Raw genomic sequence first — 17,374 nt, forward strand, 5'->3', positions numbered from 1 at the left:
TCTAAAGGGAAAAAAAAAAAAGAACAGAATCGTTGCAACAGCACACACTTCGGAGATGAACTGTGATTCAACTTTCGACTATCACTTTGTGGGTTTTGTGTCTTCGCCATTCTGAAAACGGTTGTCGTCAGTCTTTTTTTTTTTTCTCAGCTTTTGTTGGTTTTTTGAAATAAAAAACCCCATTCGACTTCGATGGCAAACACTGACAAAGCCAAGGCAGTCATGGACGTGCCTCAAACGGAGAGAAGCCAGTTGGTGCAACTTGCAAATGGTAATGAGCGCGGCTTGAACGAAGCTGAGCATGACGCGGGAAGTCGGGTTTCGCGAGAGTTTCTCTGCTCTCTTTCTCTCTCTTTCTCTCCCTCTTTTTTTTTTTATCCATCCACCATAAAAACTCACCTTCCAATATACATTTTTTAAATTAGAGCTCACCACGTCATACGGCTATGTGAACAAGCACAAACGCAACCAAATGTTGAAGTTGCTTTCGATGCTGCAACAAAAGCTCAGCTTCCGTAACTACCGAAGGAAATGAAGATGTTGTGCCTTCAAAACACCATTCACTGTGCTCCCTGCCAATTTTTGTTTTCCAGAGTTATTACCCGAAGAGGCGAGCCAGATCCAACAAGTCGAACGATTGCTCGCAGCCCCAATCAGCAACCAAACGACGTTCACCAAGCATCGTCGTCTGCTCTTGCAAGCGGCGGTTCACAATTTGCTGATCCGTGATTTCGCTCCGAATTTGGACAGCATGCCTAGCCTTGGCGTTGTGAACTCGTTCACAAGCCTTTATGAAGCGCTTTCGGCGTTGTTGGCCAAGTCAAACAGTAAGTGATGCTGTCATGGGCTTTCTTTTGCTGAAAGCCGTCAACTCATCACCCACTCACTCACTCACTCGCTCACTCACTCGCTCACTCACTCACTCGCTCACTCACTCACTCACTCAGAATCTGCAGAAGACGTCGAAAAGATCGTTTTAGCGCATGATGCACTCGCTGCCAAGTTACCGCTCATTTCTGAGCATCGTACGGCTCTAGCCGTGCTTGACGAGCAGCTCGACGTGGCACGCCTAGACGTGGCGTTCGACTCGTCCGTGCAGCAAGATTCGGACAGCTACACTATTCCAGGGGCTGTCAGTGCTCGTTACGAGGAGATCTTATCAGATTTACCAGTTGTTGTGGCGCACTGGGCGTTCCAGCTCCTCAAAGCCCTGTTCAAAAACAAGCCAACTCACAAGGATCCAGAGTTCACGTCGCCCGAACACATGAAAGTGCTGAATGACATGTTCATTTCCGACGTTGAGGAAGGGGAGTTTGTCATGCGCATTGGAAGTCCAGTCAAAGTGGTTGTGCTTCTCGAGCCTTCTCTCACTTGGCGGTATGGCGGCCCGAATCCTGGCATCGTGGTGCATCGTCAAACGAAAGACGACAGCCCTATCACCGACATTGTGAAGCGTGTGCGCGAGTTTGTGCTGTAGGGTCATGCTAGCGAAGTTTTGTCGGTGTACTCGGGCTCCATGAGGAGTTTTCCTGAGATAAATACATGTATGTAGATGCATAGATGGACTAGCTCGAGGAAGTCAGGGCCAGGGAACGGGAACGGGAACGGTTCACAAAATGATTCCACGTTGCGACAATGAGCGAGGCCCGGCCCTCCCCTCCCTGCTGTTCGCTTCTAGCCGACTTGCACTGTTTCACTGTTTGACTGGTCAAACAAGCTTCAAACAAATCCACCTCCCCCTTCTTCTTCTTCTTCTTTTTTTTTTTTTTTTTTTTTTTTTTTTTTTTTTTTTTTTTTTTTGGCGTTTTAGACAGAATCAAGTGCCTGGAACACCGAGCACAGAACCTCGTCGGCTTGAGGATTAGTCAAACAGCGTATTTGTAGCCCCACGTTAGACTGCATACACACGCTGCTTCGAGGGTCCAGCCGGGTGTGTGTTCGGATCATCTCCCAGGGGCGTAATGGTGGCCAACTCAAAAAATCGTGTTCGGAATTAGGGACGCCTCAATAGCAACATGAAAGACAACGCAACAATAGCACAGTCAAAAAGCGACACAGAAGCAGCGTGGTTTAGTCGCGACTGCTGATTCCTCGGAGCGCGAGGATCATCAGGACGACAATACAAACGATCGTTGCAACAAAGCCCGCCCAGACGTCCACATGATCCAATGACCAACCTCGGCTCATCAGCGAACGCATGGCATCCGACGCCCATCGCGTCGGCAAAATGAAGGAAATGTAGTTCAAGCCTGTTGGGATGGCCTCGACTGGCCAGAGTACGCCTGTGATTGCCAAAGCGACGAGCCAAAGCAAGTTGTCAGTCAGACACATCGATAGCGCGCTCGTTTCTCAAGAGCATTGGATCAAGACGTACCTGAAAGAAGCAGCACGGGATAGAACGAACTCAACGCCAACTGCACAGCAGTGGCTTCGTCTTTGCTGACGGACGAAATGAGCAGGCCAAACGCCATACCTAAAGGGATGGAAGGATTGCAAACCCAATGGCAATAACCAAGGTCAACGATTGCACCAGAGACAAGAAAGTCAATCAAGAGGCAGACGGAGGAGGGGGGGGGTAGAAGAGCCGATACGTACCTGCCAACCCGAGCAAAAGGGACAGAATCAGGACAAGGATGAACGATCCTTCCATTGGAGCCTGAAGGCATGTCAAACAGATGGGGGGAAAGTAGATATCAGGTGAGTACAACAAAGCCCTCTTCGTTCCCACAAGACATAAGGCAGCCAGGACCTTACACTGAACACCACCAGCGAGAACAGCAGCAACAGGCCGAGTTGCACAACAAGGACGCAGAACTGAATGAGAGTGTGTCCGATAAGAACTTCTCCGGGAGAGACGCCTAGATCCACGAATAAGCATCACTTTTGTAAGCCAAAGAAACCCACAAAGCTCATCAACTTTACAATGGCTTGTTTGCGTTGGGCGTCTCACCAGCAGCCCAGGTTCGATCCAACAGGCCTTCTTTCTTCTCCAGCACGAACGACATGGCCGTCAGGCCGATTGACATGGCAAACGCAATGTTGATAATCATGGCTGGGAGAATAAAGTCGGTAAACCTCGGATTCACCTCGCCGTAGATGGGTGGCATAATGCGGACTGGCAAGTCTCCCAGCTCGGGATCGAGGCCACTCAGCGTCAGGAGCGTGTGAACAAGAGTCTACAAACCCGACAATGACGACCGCGCAATACCAGAAACCAAAAAAACCAGTGAGCACTCGCCTTGACTCTTTCTGACTCTTTCTCACAACCACCATCATCATCATCAGCAGCAGGTTGCACAAGCAAGGTCTCGCTAAAAACAAACCTGGAACGCCTCGGTGATCTTCTGCTCAAGAATGATTGCCACTTGTTGGTTGGTCATGTCCATGGTCACGTTGATCGACGAGCCAATGATAATGTCAGGCGTGACGGTCGTTTGATTGACAAAGCGCAAGATCAAGTCGTCTGTAAAGTTGCTCCCAATGTCAATCACGCCCCAGTAGTCGCCGGCCCGCACGCCTGCCACGCCCAGATCGTGTGACGCCACCGGCACCTGTGTGATGGTTGATGAATCGAGATAGGAAAGATAGAGGTCGCCAAAGCCGCCTGGCGCATCGTGGTTGACAATGGCCATGTGCAAACCCTCGGGATTCGGTCCGATCGCCGTGCAAAACAGGATGATTTGCACGGCAGGCAGCAGGAATTGGAACAACAGGAGGAGGTAGTTTCGACGGAGACGTGTAAAGTTCTTCCAGAGCATGGCCTTGACGTTGCGTGGCTTGGCCCAGCGAGCGTCTCGGACGAACGAATAAAAGTACTCTTTGACGCCTTGGCCAATGCGCGAGCAGATACCGTCTTTGCGCGCCTGTGCTTCCGTGGGCACAAGACTACGCACCTTCTTCGAGTCAGATCGTGCACCTGAAGCTCCGAGCAGCGGAGTCTTGGCATCGTCGTCGTTCGAGTTGATGCGGTGCGCACGTTCAGGATCGCCGCCGTGCTGGGCGATGCTCTCTTCTTGCTCTTCATGCAGCGAGGCAACATGGTCGGCGATTTCCTCAGACGACTCTGCCTCCTGGCACACGCGCAGAAAGACGTCTTCGAGCGAGTCGCGCTGGTACTGGCGCAGCAGGTTGGCTGGCGTGTCTTCAACGAGCAGTCGGCCGTCGCCCATCATGCCAACGCGATCCGCCTGACGAGCCTCGTCAATGTAGTGCGTCGTAATGATCACTGTCGTGTCTGTGGTCTTGACCAGCTCGAGCAGATGCGACCAAATTCTGTCTCAGACAAGCAATCCATGAATCAAAGAAGTCAGACACGCACACAAATTTGGAAAAGGGACAAAAGGCGGGTCTTTCACACAAAAGCAGCCGACAAAAACAAGGCAAAGCCAAACCAACAGACTTGGGGACAATGCGTTCAGGATTGCCTTTTTTTGCATGCTCTTTCTTGGTTTACCTTGCGCGAAGCACGGACGAGACTCCGACTGTCGGTTCATCGAGGAGCAGCAGCTTGGGCTGGTGGAGCAGCGCCGCGGCGAGCGAGACGCGTCGCTGCTGCCCGCCCGACATGGCGTTGACGAGCCTGTGCTTGAGATGCACCATGTCCAAGAATCGCAGGAGGAAGTCGGCGCGCTCGTTGAGCTGCTTGTCGTTCATGCCGTTGAGCATGGCAAAGTAACGGAGCGTCTCCATGGTAGTGAACTCGCCGTACAGCGCGAGGTCTTGCGGCATGTACCCGATGGCCGAGCCTGGCACGGGGTGTCCCTGTGTCCCTGGCGTGGCTCCGAGGACGGTGCACGACCCGCCGTGGATGGACAGGCGGCCCATGAGCAGCTTGACGAGGGTCGATTTGCCACTCCCCGACGGGCCAAGCAGCGCGTAAATCTGCCCGCGCTCGGCCGTCATGTCAAAGCCCTTGAGCACCGGCAACTGCGAGCGGAAGCTGGAGTAGTTGCGCACCAGGCCCCGCGTAATCACGGCGGGCTGCTGCTGCGACGACGGCTGTGCGGACGCAGCAGATGAGGACTCACCAGAAGCGGCACGCGACCCGCCGCCGTTCGGAAACAACGCAGCCGGCATTGTTGGCTCGGTTGTGGGTGGGTTTTGTAAATCAACAAAAATAAGGAGGAATGGAGGAAAACCAAAGAGACAAAAGACTGGAGATCAGGTTTGATCGGTGGGTGGGTGGGTACTGTATTGAAAGTTAAAAAGTGAAAGTAAACAAGTGCGCAAGCTTCCATTTTACTTTCTTGTCTATCTTGTCAAAGATGGTTTTTTGTTTTGTTTGAGTGTTTCATTGTTCAACAAATACTGCAAAACAGCGGGGGACAAGCAAATACAGCGAGGAAGAAAAAAAAAGGGTGGAGTGGAAGAGAAGCACACATAGAGGTCTGTTCTCATGCTAACAGGAGCATGGGAAAAAAAAAGACCCTAACAAGGGACAAAAGCGCAAAATACATGAGTGCAAATTAATTCGAGCTGGTGCCGTCAGCATTGATGGTGATTCCTCGTCGGATGGAGCCCCAGCCAATGAGTCTACAGGCGTGACAATCAGAGATCAAAGTCAGTAGCTGAAGCAAAAACCCTCTAAACAAACACAAAAATCATCTTGTCTCTCAAACTCACCGCCAATGCTTCTCGACACGACGTGACAATGCAATCTTCTCGCCAGACTCGGTGCACACGGGCTGGGTGAGGGCAATCTTGGCAAGATCGGCCTTAACAGCGACAACGCGGCCACCAGTGGACAGGGAGCCAATGTTCACCATCAACACCTCGCCCTTGGTGAGCTTCTGGACCTTGGCCTGCTTCTTGTCGCCTTCCGTTCGGACACCGAGGAGACGGCGAAGCAGGAAGTAGCTGATTTCGAGCTCAGTGTAGATTTCGGGAAGCGCGCCAACGCTGCCGAGCACCTGACCGACAAGACGATCGGCACGGCAGAGCGTGGGATCAATCTTGGTGCCGACACCAATGAGGCCACCGGGGACGGCGTATTGGAGCTCGTTTTGCTCGGCAAAGAGTGACACGACGCGCGAGAAGATGGGGGTGCACTTGAGCCGGCCCTCGTCGTTCTTGGCGACGATACCAGGGCGGACCTCAATCTCCTGACCAGCCTTGAGGACACCAACGAGGATGGAGCCACCAGCGACGCCACCCTTGAGGTCGTCGACCTCGGCACCGGGCTTGTTGACGTCAAAGGAGCGGATGACAATGAGACGGGGTGCAGCCGTGAAGTCGCGCACGGGGATTGGGATTTTGTTGGCAATGTATTCGCAAACGCAGTCAATGTTGTATTTGAGCTGCGCTGAGATGGGAATGATGGGGGCGCCCTGAGCGACAGTGCCGTCCACAAACTTGAGAATCTCTTGGTGTTGTTCGAGGGCCTGAGCTTCTCGGACGAGATCAATCTTGTTTTGGAGGATAATGATGTGCTTGAGCTTCATGATTTCGATGGCTGCAGGTTGAGGAGGAGAGGAAAAAAAAAAAAAAGAAAACAAGCATGACGTTAGAGATGACACAAAATGGTTGAAACTTCGGGCATTGCGCTACATGCGCGGAAAACGTACCAGCAAGATGCTCACTGGTCTGGGGCTGCGGGCAGCTTTCATTGCCGGCAATAAGCAAGAGAGCAGCGTCCATGACTGCAGCACCGTTAAGCATGGTCGCCATGAGAATATCGTGACCGGGGCTGCAAGGAGAGGGAAGTTAAGGAAAAAAAAAAAAAGTGAGCGCCCCAGAAAAAAAAAAAGAAACAAGAAACACCGGACAGCAAAACCTTGGTCAAAAGCAGCTCAACAAAAAGAGACGTACCAATCAACGAACGACACATGTCGCAAAATACGGAAGCGGCCGCTGCAGCCAAGACGCTCACATGGCAGATCGTCCTCCTTGTTCGAAGAGGCCGATCGGTAGTTGCCAGGGCGAGGGCACGCAGGGTTGTCGCACTTGTAAATTTTGGCGTTAGCGTAACCGAGCTTGATGGTAATGTTGCGCTCGAGTTCGTTCTTGAAACGGACGGTCTGAAAAGGATGGAAGAAAGTGTGGAAGTGGAAGCAAATGAGAAAAAAAATACTCTCGAAAGGAAAGACAGAGGAAAAGCACTCCTCCTACTGCCCACCGAGAGATCAAATACACGCTTGTGCTGTTGAGGATGCTCACCTGAACGCCAGAAATGGCCTTGACAACGGTAGACTTGCCGTGCGCGACATGGCCGATGGTGCCAATGTTGACGGTGGCCTGTCGACTCAGAACGTCGGGCGAAAGAGGTGACAGTGTGGCGACGTCGAGGCCCTCGAGGGTCTGCGTGCGGAGGTGTGACCTGCGACCATGAAGGAGCACGAAATCGTCAACCACATCGTCGGCAGCAGCAGCAATTGGAGCGGGTTTGGAAGGTTTCAGCAGACACCACATGATGAAGTAAGCGTGAAAGAAGTGTTGGTTGAAGAGAGAGAGGAAAAAAACAAGACTGAAGGACAGGGATTGGTTGTTGGTGGAAGTCGATTTCAGAGTGATTGCATCAGCGAGAACTCTTTTGCTCTGCTCGCCCCACGTCCTAATTCTCGCCAAACTCTCAATGCAATTCTGCACGAGAGCACCATAGAACGAAGCCGCGGGCAAGCGCGTTCGCCGGTGATGGCGCAGAGGTGAAAGTGCGAAAAGTTCGCGTTCCAGACAGACGTTCCTCAGCCAGTGCGGGGAATCGCAACAGATGAGGAGCCATCTTCCAAGACCCCATTCCATTCGCAGCTTCACGGGGATTCGCTGTAGGTGGGAGGAGGTGCGCGATGCATCACAAAACGCGTGGATTGCGAGCGTGTTTACCCTTTGGCGGGCGCTGGTGCGGCGGACGACGATGCGGCCGATGTGCTTGCTTGATCAGCCATGACGATGTATCTGGCTTTGTATGGGAGGGGGTCTGTGCAAGTCAAACGGAACGGGGCAGGTCGGCAGTGAGTGGGGGTAGAGCTTGAAGAGACACGCGATGACATGAACAAAAAGAGAGCGCCTTCCTGCTGCGCCTCCCTGCGCCCTGCACCCATCCCGACTGAGCCACACACGCTCTTCATCTCCTCGTCTCGTTGGTTTGGGGTTGGTTTTGAGGGGTTTCCCACCGACTTCGACCTGCCTGGCTGGGGAAGCGACAGAGTCCCAAGCAAGCAAGAAGGCGATCTCGACTTTTTTTTTTTTTTTTTTTTTTTTTTTTTTTTTTTTCCGGTTTGCAGCAACAACAACAACCATCAATGCTCGCCAGCGACGGGCTGCCTGAAGCGAGCCAACAACGCTCCTCCAACGGCAAGACTGGTTCCTTGGCTAGCTGGTGACGTTGGGGTTGACTTGCGGCGCGGTGACGGAGCGGCCAGAGCTCCAATACAGCCACATGGCCGAAAACCTTCCCCTTTGACCCGACGCAGACCTCGCTGCAAGCCCCCTTCCCTCACCTCCTCCGTTGTGACCATCGACACATGCAAGCGAAGCCTCCAATACACTTGGTTTGAAAACGGAGGGATGGAGCTGCTTTGTTCTGCCGAACGATGTCGCAATCCAACGCTCAACGACAAATGAAGTTCGGCTCTTTACCGGTTATTGTGACTGCGCTTCGCAACATGAACACACAATGACAAACAAAAAAAGCTGTGATGGCTCGAGAGCGCTTGATGAACTCATACCGAGAAAGCACTTTGTCCAAACTCTCCTTCTAAACTAAGAGCAAAGTCCACTTTTTTTTTTTTCTTTTTTCTGATTCTGTATGGAAGTTGAATTGCACAATGCAGTTTCCATTGAACTTTTTTTTTTTTTTTTTTTTTTTGTGTGTGTTCGCGTTGTTTCTTGTTTCTTGTTGGATTCCCGAGTCGGCTTTGTGTGCGACCTCATCAGCATGAGCGAGACATCCAGCACCGAACCAGAGTGTCTAGGGCGCCGCTTCCATCTGCCCATTGCAATGCCATGGCTGCAGTCGCTCGGCCTGGCCAGTACCCGAAAAAGGGCGCCTTTTTTTTTTTTTTTTTTTTTTTTCGAAAGGTTCTTTTCCTCCTCTTCTTGGGCGTCTCCGCGTCCGGTCGTCGATCGTGTCCGGCATTGAACGTCATTTCACGCCCATCGACCTTGGCGCCATCGTCGCTGGTCTTCGCTCTCGGGTCCACCGACGCTTGTACCGTTCAGCCTCTTTTTTTCCCCATTTTTTTGATCTTTTTTTTTTTTTTTTTGATTGTTTTTTTTTTTGTTGTTGTTGTTGTTGTAAAGGCTGGTGTGCTGTCCAGCAGTCGAGAGACAGCGAGACTCAAATGCAACGTACAACTCGGCACATTGCTGCATCCACGCATCGGGAGAACGCGCCCCACCCACCACCTTCCACTTTCCATTGCGTTTTGGCCTTTTTTTTTTTTTTTTTTTTGTGATTCTCTTGCGGCGCGCGCTCACCTTTGTTTGGCTGGATGTGCTGCTACAGGATCAAGCTTTCGCGCAAGTAGTAGCTCGGTCCAAGATTCACCACGATGGACGCCTCTGCCACCGCCGACCAGCGGTCCTGGTCGACAAGGGTTCAGGCCGCCAGTGGAGACCTCGCGTAACGTTATGATTCTGTTGTGTGCACTTCCTTCTTTTTTTGTTTTGGCAGTCTCACCCACCGTCATGTCATGCGGACGTGTATCTACAGGCTCAATGACTGTCAGATTGATGATGCAGCGGCACAGCAGATTGCTGCCGCGCTTCAAACAAACACCACTCTGACCGCGCTCTTGTAAGCACGCGCGCGCGCATTGCTGTTTCGTTTGTGCTCTGCGATTGCTTTCCAGTACAACGTTCTAACATTTGATTCATCAATCTCCTCCTTCTTCAGCTTGGAGAGAAATGCCATTTCCGATACTGGCGCTCGCGCGATCGCCAACGCGCTCGTACCCAACACAACGCTTTCCGTTCTCAGGTAACGCCTGCTGCCAATGCTGGAGTCTTTTTTTCGGTTGTTGTTTCCTTGTGTCACTAGCACTAAGTGTGTCTTGCTTCATCTTGGGCGGAAACTTTGATAGTTTGAGTGAGAATCAGATTCGCGAGGACGGCACTCGTGCCTTTGTTGAGCTGTTGCGGACAAACACTACTTTGACCAGCCTCAAGTGAGATTGCCAGCTTTTCCCTCGATTCTGATTTCAACTACTTCATATTGCTCACATCATTCATTCTTTTTATTTTTTGATTGTTTTTTGCACAGTTTGGACGGAAATCCGATCGGCCAAGCTGGTCAAGAAGCCATCGACGGGATTGCCAGCTCAACGTGCACCGTCTCTTCTGCCACTCGAGCGGGTGAGTTTTGTCTTGCGAGCGAGCATGGTGTGTCGTGTTGGAGAAACCCTTCCCCCCACCTTGCCCACTCACCTCTGGTGTTGTCGTTCCTTTTTCAATGTTGATGTCGTTCGTAGCATCTCCCGGATTTATCCGCTATTCGGCCGCAGAGTTGCTGGCTATTGGCGAACATTTCGGAGGCGTTTATGCATCAGTGCCAGTAAACCGCTCCGCGCAGGGACAACGCCAGGACTCGTCTCATCCTGTAAACCAGCCCACGCCGCCTCCTCAGCTTAACATGAAGTTTTATTGCGACATCTCGGCATTATCTCGCCCGCCGCAGCTCCAGCCAAGCTTTCACCACTCACAACAGCCGCACCAACCGGCTCAAGCACAGCATGCGCAGCAAAATGCGCGCAAGAATGACAAGTGAGTAATACCGTCTGTTTTTTTTTTGTCGGATCGTTTTTCGGATTTGTGCTTTGCGGGGGGGGGAGTGCACGCTATCTCCTTTCCCTTCCCAGCTTGCACGCATTGACAATTTTTTTTGGCCATTGTCTACAGATCGTTGACCCGAGTGCGCAAAATCAGCTCGTCAGGCAGCCCAACCCACAGCGACGCGCCTTTAGGCGGCCTGTTGGACGCTTCGAAAGCCGCACCAATCTCGGCTCACCATCCAGCCAGCGCGAGCGACGAATCGTCGGATGCAGGGACGGCCAAACAGGCACGAGGGCGCAAGGGCAGCGCTTCGTCCGCTACCAAAGCCACTCATGTTGCTGAGACTAGCGGTGAAGAAGGAGGCTCGGCGTTTGAGCAGCTGATTCTCAAGTCTCTTTCCAAACAACCGCACTCCGAGCCCGCACAACGAGCAGGCGCGAGCAAACCAACAACAGCAACGACCGACGATGCTTTAACGAAGCCGCTTCGCACGTTGACTCTGGCAGAAATTGAGCAAGGCTTGACGACCAGCTCTGCGCCAGAAGGCGAGCAGGATGACGCTGATGCCTCCGCTGGTGCTAGTCATCAACGTCCTCGACCCGCGCCCTTGCTTGGTCTTCAGAACAACTCACAGTCTACCGCGTCGATTGCAGCGGCGAAAAGCACGCTTTCACCGAACGCTCTGCGGCGGACTGGTCGCGGCTCGGAAAAGTTTGCTCCGCGCTGGAAGACAGATTCCAGTGGGCCGACACCCGAGATCAATGCGACCTCAATCTTGTCACCGGCGTCGCATTCGCTGTCCGCACCGTCATCACAAATGTCCGACGGCACACCCGGCCGGCCACCCGTCCAACGAGACTTGTTTGGCGCGACGGCGGGAAGTGGTGATCACCGAGCCAATGGCGGCCGCGGCATTGCGGATTCCGGCTACACGGTCCCATCTCGTCGCGATGTGTCTGCGCGAAGAACCTCTGCCGACCACAACTCTGCCCCAGCGTCGCGCGGCTTGCGTGGCAACGCACCTCCGTCTGGTGACGGTTACCACAGGAAGGGCGAGTATTTCGACCAGTCTGCGTTCCGAAGCAATCCCGGCACCGCTGGCTCTGGCGAAGATTTCGTCCCAGAGTGGATGGACGATATGGATGTCAAATCTGCGACCGATTTCGAATTCCGCTCGTTGGAAGAGGTGGATCGTGCGCCAAGGTACCGCGAGCCGCGCTCTGCGCGCACTCGCACCACGAGCCGATCCGTGGCCCACGATGACTTTGATCCCAACGCAACGGGCCGGTTTGACGCCGAGGACGATGCTCCCGCTGACAGCGAGCTGCTCTCGCGTTATTCTGGGGAAGGCGCGCTGGAGGCCATTCTCGATCCCCATTCGCCCCCGCGCAAAAGCACTGCGGCCGAGGCAGTCTTTACTGTCGAGTTTGAGCCGAATGTGCGTGTTCACCAGGGCAAGAGCACGAGCACGAGCACGAGCACAAGCACGAGCACGGCCGCCGGCGCCGCCGCCGCTACTGCTCATGTCGCTGCTGCTCCTTCAGCCGGCTCCGAGCAGCCAGCAGTCAACCACACTGCGGCTCCCGCTGCTGCGCAGAGCACCTTGTTCGGTACGCTCGACGCCGTGCCGCAACCGAGCCCTCGCAAGCAAGGCGACGACGAGGCATCCTTCTCTGTGGCAGGCATCGACATGAGCTTCTTGGAGCGCGACGACGATGACGTTGGCCATTCTCTGAGCTCCAACATGCTGCGTGGGCGTGGTTCTTCCACCTCCTCGGTGTCCTTGAGCTCGGTGTCGTCCGCGTCCTCCATCAATCCTCACGGTGTTCCGTCGACAGTGCCCGATCCAGTTGTCAAGATCGACGCGGAAGCCCTGAAGAACAAGGCGGCTCCGAACGTGTTGGATCGGTTCCTGCTGAACATGGTGACTTCGAATGCAGCAGCTGGGCCCCAGCAGCCAAACAACGCTCAACCAGGTGTTCTTGGGCACGCTCCAGCCGTTGCTCGAGTTCCGCAGCCTTTTGGCTCTCCGTCCCAACAATATTCCGGCGGGATGCCCACCGTTCCCGAGACTCCGCCGTCCGCGGCCAAGGCCGTCATCAAGCCAGCGTTTGCCAGTGTGCCCACATCGGTGATCAAGCAAATGTCCAAGAAGCCGAGCAGCAGCAGCCCGACAGGCAGCGGCGTGCCTCGCCGCGTGACGCCAGATGCTGAAGTCAGCCAGTCGCCTCCGCGATCACATTCTCACCTTACGCAGCCGCCGCACGAGCAAGCCCAGTCTCAGTTTTCGGCCGGACAGCACGCTGAGATGCAGCATCAACACCAACTGCAGCAGCTGCAACAGGCACAGCAGCAGCAACAACAACAACAACAGCAGCAGCAGCAGCAGCAGCAGCAGCAACAGTATCAGGCGCAACAGCAACTGCAACGGTCTCTCGAGTCGCAGCACCCGCTGCTCATCAATGGTCGAGCTCCCACCTCGTTGTATCATCCTGATCCTCACGCGCAACAGCAGCAACAACAACTGCAAGCGCAGCAATTGCAGCGAGAGCAGCTGCTTTTGCAACAGATGCAAGTGCTGCAGCAGCAACAGCAGCAGCAGCAGCATCAACAACAACAAATGCACCAACATCAGCAGCAAATGATGCAACAGCAGCTACAGCAGCAACAGCAGCAGCAAATGCGAGACCAACAACTGCAACAACAGCAAATGCAGCAGCAGCAAATGCAGCAACAGCTACAGCAGCAACAGCAACTGCAACAACAGCAGCTGCAGCAACAGCAGATGCAACATCAACAAATGCAACATCAGCAGTATCAACAGCAGATGCAACACATGCAGCAGCTTCAACAGCAGCAGCAGCAGCAGCAGCGCCGAGACATGGCCATGCCCCAGCAAGCTGGCAGACCTCCATTCCCATATAATCAACAGGCACAATACTATGGCCCCAACAACCCTTCTGGGGGAATGCCTCCGCAGCAACTGCACCAGCACCCTCTGAGCGGCTACCCTCAGGCGATGGGCGTCCGACCCCCTTCGATGCCTTACGTCCAGCAACCTTCCCAGCAACAGCAACATCCTTTCGCACAAATGGGCTGGTTCCCGAATGGACCAACCGGCAACTGAGCCAGAGGCCGAGGACTTGCGTTCCACTGTCGCTACGTATTGGGATTTTTTTTTTTTGATTTGGGCATCTGACCTGTATCGTACAAGTTTTGTCATTTTTGGCGAAATGATTTCAATACAACTATTCTCCAAAACAACTCTGCTCCAACTTCCATCCTCGCGCACGTCCGCACACTTGTTATCACGCTTGATCAATCAAAGTCAGGGATGTCGTCAAATGAATAGCCCTTGTAACCGCGGTATGCATAGTACGCCAAGCGCAAATGGTAAAAGCCTGGCAGAAACACGAGCGATCCAATGACAATCAATGGGATGGACGTGTCTTCTTTTGGCTGATTTTGGTGTGGTCAAACACGCATGAGACAGATTGGTCAGTGGACGATGAGACGATGGACCCCCAACCAAACAAATAAAACTTACATCCACCTTGATCTTGCCCGTCAGAATGAGGGATCCAAACGTCAACAGAATCGACCCAATGAGGAACAAGAGCAACGCCAGTCCGATTGCTCGCCACGGAACCTGCCCCCGACAAAGCCACAGAAAAACCGACGCAAAAACCCAAGCGACAGTGAGCTCATAAGCCACAACACCAAACCATGCAAGACAATTGTGTCGAAAGCGAGATGGATGAAAAAGCGCTGCCTCGGCGCATTGCCAATTTTGGTCGGCTCCGACGCGGCTGAGCGGTTGCGTTGAAAGCAAAGCTCTGCAACAACAACACAACGCTCCCGGACAACAAACACAAAACATCAACCAGATGGCTCAACCTTGACGGGCGGCTTGATGAACTGGGCATCGACAAAGTCCTCTTGCTGCTTCCTGCTGGTGAGCATGCGTTGGAGCGATGCGCCCGTTCGCTTGATGGCGAGCTTGGCCTTGCCCGTCCGCGACTTGGCGCCGTCGTACAGCTGCTGCTTGGCCTTGTTGCTCCGTCCTGCTGCACCACTGCCACTTGGATTGAGCGACGCGCTGTCGTCGTAGCCCAGGTCGTCGTCGTCGTCGTCGTCGTCCAGGTCGTTGTTGTCGCCGCCGTCATCGTTATAGGCGCGAGCGCCGTGCAAGTCCGCACCCAACCCCGTCCCTTGGCTCTGTGACAGCGGAGATGACTTGTTGCTTGAACGCGATCGCTGGACGACGTTGCCAGACAGCGACGTGGACAGCCGGGTGCCGTCCACCGGTCTTAGTGGAATTGACATGTTTGTGTTGACAAACTTCTGAGAATTAAAGAGGATTGAGTCAAAGGTGCATTCAATAAGAGATGTTACATGTATTGATAAGCAAAAACAAAAAAAAAAAATCAAAAACAGTCTGTTCGAGCACCAAAGTAAGAAGACGAGAAACGAAAAAACAACTGTTCATTCTGGTCGCGCTAACAACGGAACTCTGATTTGTAAAGGACAATCCGAGCTCACACATGGGAAAAAAAGGGGGGGGGGAAGATCGTTTTACGGTACGACATCATCATGCGAAAGGTGACGTTTGCAAACACCAAAAAGCATAAAAGCTTCTAGGCGTCACACACAACTTCTCGCCAGTCGAGGCTGTCGTGCAGGGCGCCAAAGTATGCGCACGTGCTGGCAACCATCGACAGAAGGTGCCAGAGTTGGTGGCTATTGAGGGCATAGTCGATGGCGTTGCCAAGATTGAGTTGTTGGTTGTGGCCGACTACGCCGACGCCATGAACGCAAGCAAAGCCGCGAGGCGATGCGACTTTCTCCTCCTCTTCCTCCTCCTCGCCGTTAGCCACAGTCGCGGATGCAGCCGAAGCAGTGTTCCGCGCGGTTGCTGGCGCCTTCTCAGCGCCGAGTCTGTCGCCGGTCACTGGATCACGGCCGAATCGGACCCACGAGTGCTTTTCGGGCCAGCGCAGGGCATTGATTCCTCCGCCGAGCAGCAGCAGTGCTTGACCCAAGACATGGAACACGAGGGCACCGGGCCGCGCATGGTAGCCAATCTTTGGCAGGTACTGCAAAACACCAAGGACGAATCGCACTGCACAGAACGTGCCGATCGCGCCAAAACGCTCCTTGGCGGACGTGGAGATGAGTGCCTTGTAAATGGTGTAGATGGAGTAGACAATGAAGGTGCCAGCCACGCCGTTCGCAAAAAACGGGTGTTGGCACTTGAAGCCGTAGAGCAAGAAGGCCAGTCCCGTGCCGCCCGTGCCAATCACGCAGCCAAAGACGTCAAAGTTGAGCAGGCGCTGGTACGAGACCTCCGAGCGACACGACGGCATGAACGTGTGGTAGATGATGGAGCCTCCAAAGATGAAGCTGAGAGCGAACAGCGAGACGAGGCGGTTCCAGTCGAGCGTGTCCAACGCCATCAAACGGTCAAAGTAGGTCGCGTCCCACAGGGCGTAGAGATAGTCGGTTGCCCACGAATCCCCGTCCCGATGGACGTGATGCGGATGCGCAATCTCTGCAGCCGCGAGTCGAGCGGCGTGTTCTGCGTCGGGCATGATGGGTCCAGCAATCACCTCGTTCAGCAGCAGTCGGAAGTAGAGCGCAAAGATGAAGATGTGCACCCAAATGTTGATTGCTGCGTTGGCAAGCCCAGATTGAGCATATCAAGTCAGTGTAAAACACACACAGCATTGTACTGACACTTCAATCTCAGAATGGTGTTTTTGTTTGAGACCGAAACAACACAAAAAGGCAAATCGTCGCACTTTCCGTCCCCTCGTCGTTACGCTACATCTCTGGGGACCATCGAGTAAAGCACCTCCGCATTCACCAACTACCCCCCCCTGGCCACCTTTGAGAAGGTACCTCCCACCCACGCACCCACATCTACCGTACAAACCGACAAAGAGGCTCCCCTCCCGTTTGTTGCGATTGCCAAACAGCAGCAACCTCCTCAGCGCAGTATCTTGCGTGGTAGTACTCGCAGTGTTCGTGGTCGGTTTGTGAGGGAGGTTCGTGTGAGGGAGGTTAGATCACAAACAACACAAAAACCAGAGCATTTTGTGTTTTACATTCGTTGTGCCACGAGAAGAGCGACTTGATGCACTCCCAGCGCGTCATGGGGCGCCTGTAGCCGACCTTGATGTGCTTGTTGAAGCTGAGGTACGCAGGGACGTGGTCGACCGTCAGCGTGGCGCCGAGCGGCAACTGAGCAGCAATCAGCGCCGCTTCCACCTGCGCGTCGTACACGCGGGGCTGCTGTCCCGTTGCGCCCGCAGTGGCTGCAGTGCTCGCATCAGTAGCAGTAGCATTAGCAGTAGCAGGAGTAGCAGGAGTGGCAACAATGGCGGTCGGAATTGTACTCGTCTTTGAGCCGGCGGTTCTTCGCCTCGCTCCAGTCGCTCCTTCCATTGTTGACAGGAAACAACAGCAAACAACAACAAAGAGTGGAGCAAAAAAAGGCAACCATAATAACTAAGCAACAATTTCACAAGTAGTACACAGGATTACAATGAGACTGATGCAGCAAACAACGGTGAGCGCTCACAATCTGAAACAGCATTGAGCTTGAATCTCACCAAATGCCAGAATAGCGCTGGGTACACTGATACTAATAGCACACTAGTGCATG

General features: G+C 53.6%; 6 protein-coding genes across 7 annotated transcripts; 2 read left to right on the forward strand and 4 right to left on the reverse strand.

The window, feature by feature from the left end:
• The first annotated feature begins 133 nt into the window (after positions 1–133).
• Positions 134–1,559, forward strand: CAOG_04709 (hypothetical protein). Its single transcript, XM_004347406.2, has 4 exons — positions 134–271; positions 426–515; positions 594–827; positions 948–1,559. The coding sequence occupies exons 1-4, from the start codon at positions 193–195 to the stop codon at positions 1,475–1,477; spliced, it is 933 nt and encodes a 310-aa protein (XP_004347456.2). The 5' UTR covers positions 134–192; the 3' UTR covers positions 1,478–1,559.
• Positions 1,560–1,920: 361 nt separating this feature from the next.
• Positions 1,921–5,194, reverse strand: CAOG_04710 (hypothetical protein). The gene is made up of 7 exons (XM_004347407.2): positions 4,454–5,194; positions 3,324–4,272; positions 2,951–3,176; positions 2,755–2,858; positions 2,596–2,656; positions 2,375–2,473; positions 1,921–2,282 (listed from the first exon to the last, which is right to left on the reverse strand). The coding sequence occupies exons 1-7, from the start codon at positions 5,074–5,076 to the stop codon at positions 2,071–2,073; spliced, it is 2,274 nt and encodes a 757-aa protein (XP_004347457.1). The 5' UTR covers positions 5,077–5,194; the 3' UTR covers positions 1,921–2,070.
• Positions 5,195–5,274: 80 nt separating this feature from the next.
• Positions 5,275–8,610, reverse strand: CAOG_04711 (translation initiation factor 2 gamma subunit). The gene is made up of 7 exons (XM_004347408.2): positions 8,575–8,610; positions 7,819–7,912; positions 7,156–7,315; positions 6,808–7,016; positions 6,564–6,685; positions 5,623–6,451; positions 5,275–5,532 (listed from the first exon to the last, which is right to left on the reverse strand). The coding sequence occupies exons 1-7, from the start codon at positions 8,600–8,602 to the stop codon at positions 5,466–5,468; spliced, it is 1,509 nt and encodes a 502-aa protein (XP_004347458.2). The 5' UTR covers positions 8,603–8,610; the 3' UTR covers positions 5,275–5,465.
• Positions 8,611–8,714: 104 nt separating this feature from the next.
• CAOG_04712 lies at positions 8,715–13,964 on the forward strand. Of its 2 annotated transcripts, none has more exons than XM_004347409.2 (8): positions 8,715–8,741; positions 9,443–9,559; positions 9,650–9,733; positions 9,833–9,916; positions 10,020–10,103; positions 10,199–10,290; positions 10,407–10,698; positions 10,834–13,964. In XM_004347409.2, exons 2-8 carry the CDS (start codon positions 9,489–9,491, stop codon positions 13,832–13,834), a joined length of 3,708 nt encoding a protein of 1,235 aa, XP_004347459.1. In that variant the 5' UTR covers positions 8,715–8,741; positions 9,443–9,488; the 3' UTR covers positions 13,835–13,964. The 2 variants fall into 2 exon arrangements, with proteins under 2 accessions (XP_004347459.1, XP_011270420.1); XM_011272118.1 differs by lacking the exon at positions 8,715–8,741 and adding an exon at positions 9,130–9,145.
• Positions 13,876–15,095, reverse strand: CAOG_08809 (hypothetical protein). Its single transcript, XM_011272147.1, has 3 exons — positions 14,605–15,095; positions 14,255–14,356; positions 13,876–14,166 (listed from the first exon to the last, which is right to left on the reverse strand). Exons 1-3 carry the CDS (start codon positions 15,031–15,033, stop codon positions 14,026–14,028), a joined length of 672 nt encoding a protein of 223 aa, XP_011270449.1. The 5' UTR covers positions 15,034–15,095; the 3' UTR covers positions 13,876–14,025.
• CAOG_08810 (hypothetical protein) lies at positions 15,093–17,179 on the reverse strand. Its single transcript, XM_011272148.1, has 2 exons — positions 16,815–17,179; positions 15,093–16,378 (listed from the first exon to the last, which is right to left on the reverse strand). Exons 1-2 carry the CDS (start codon positions 17,152–17,154, stop codon positions 15,345–15,347), a joined length of 1,374 nt encoding a protein of 457 aa, XP_011270450.1. The 5' UTR covers positions 17,155–17,179; the 3' UTR covers positions 15,093–15,344.
• Between the last annotated feature and the right edge of the window lie 195 nt (positions 17,180–17,374).

Source organism: Capsaspora owczarzaki (assembly GCF_000151315.2).
Source record: "Capsaspora owczarzaki ATCC 30864 unplaced genomic scaffold supercont2.7, whole genome shotgun sequence".
Lineage (NCBI taxonomy): Eukaryota > Filasterea > Ministeriida > Capsasporidae > Capsaspora > Capsaspora owczarzaki.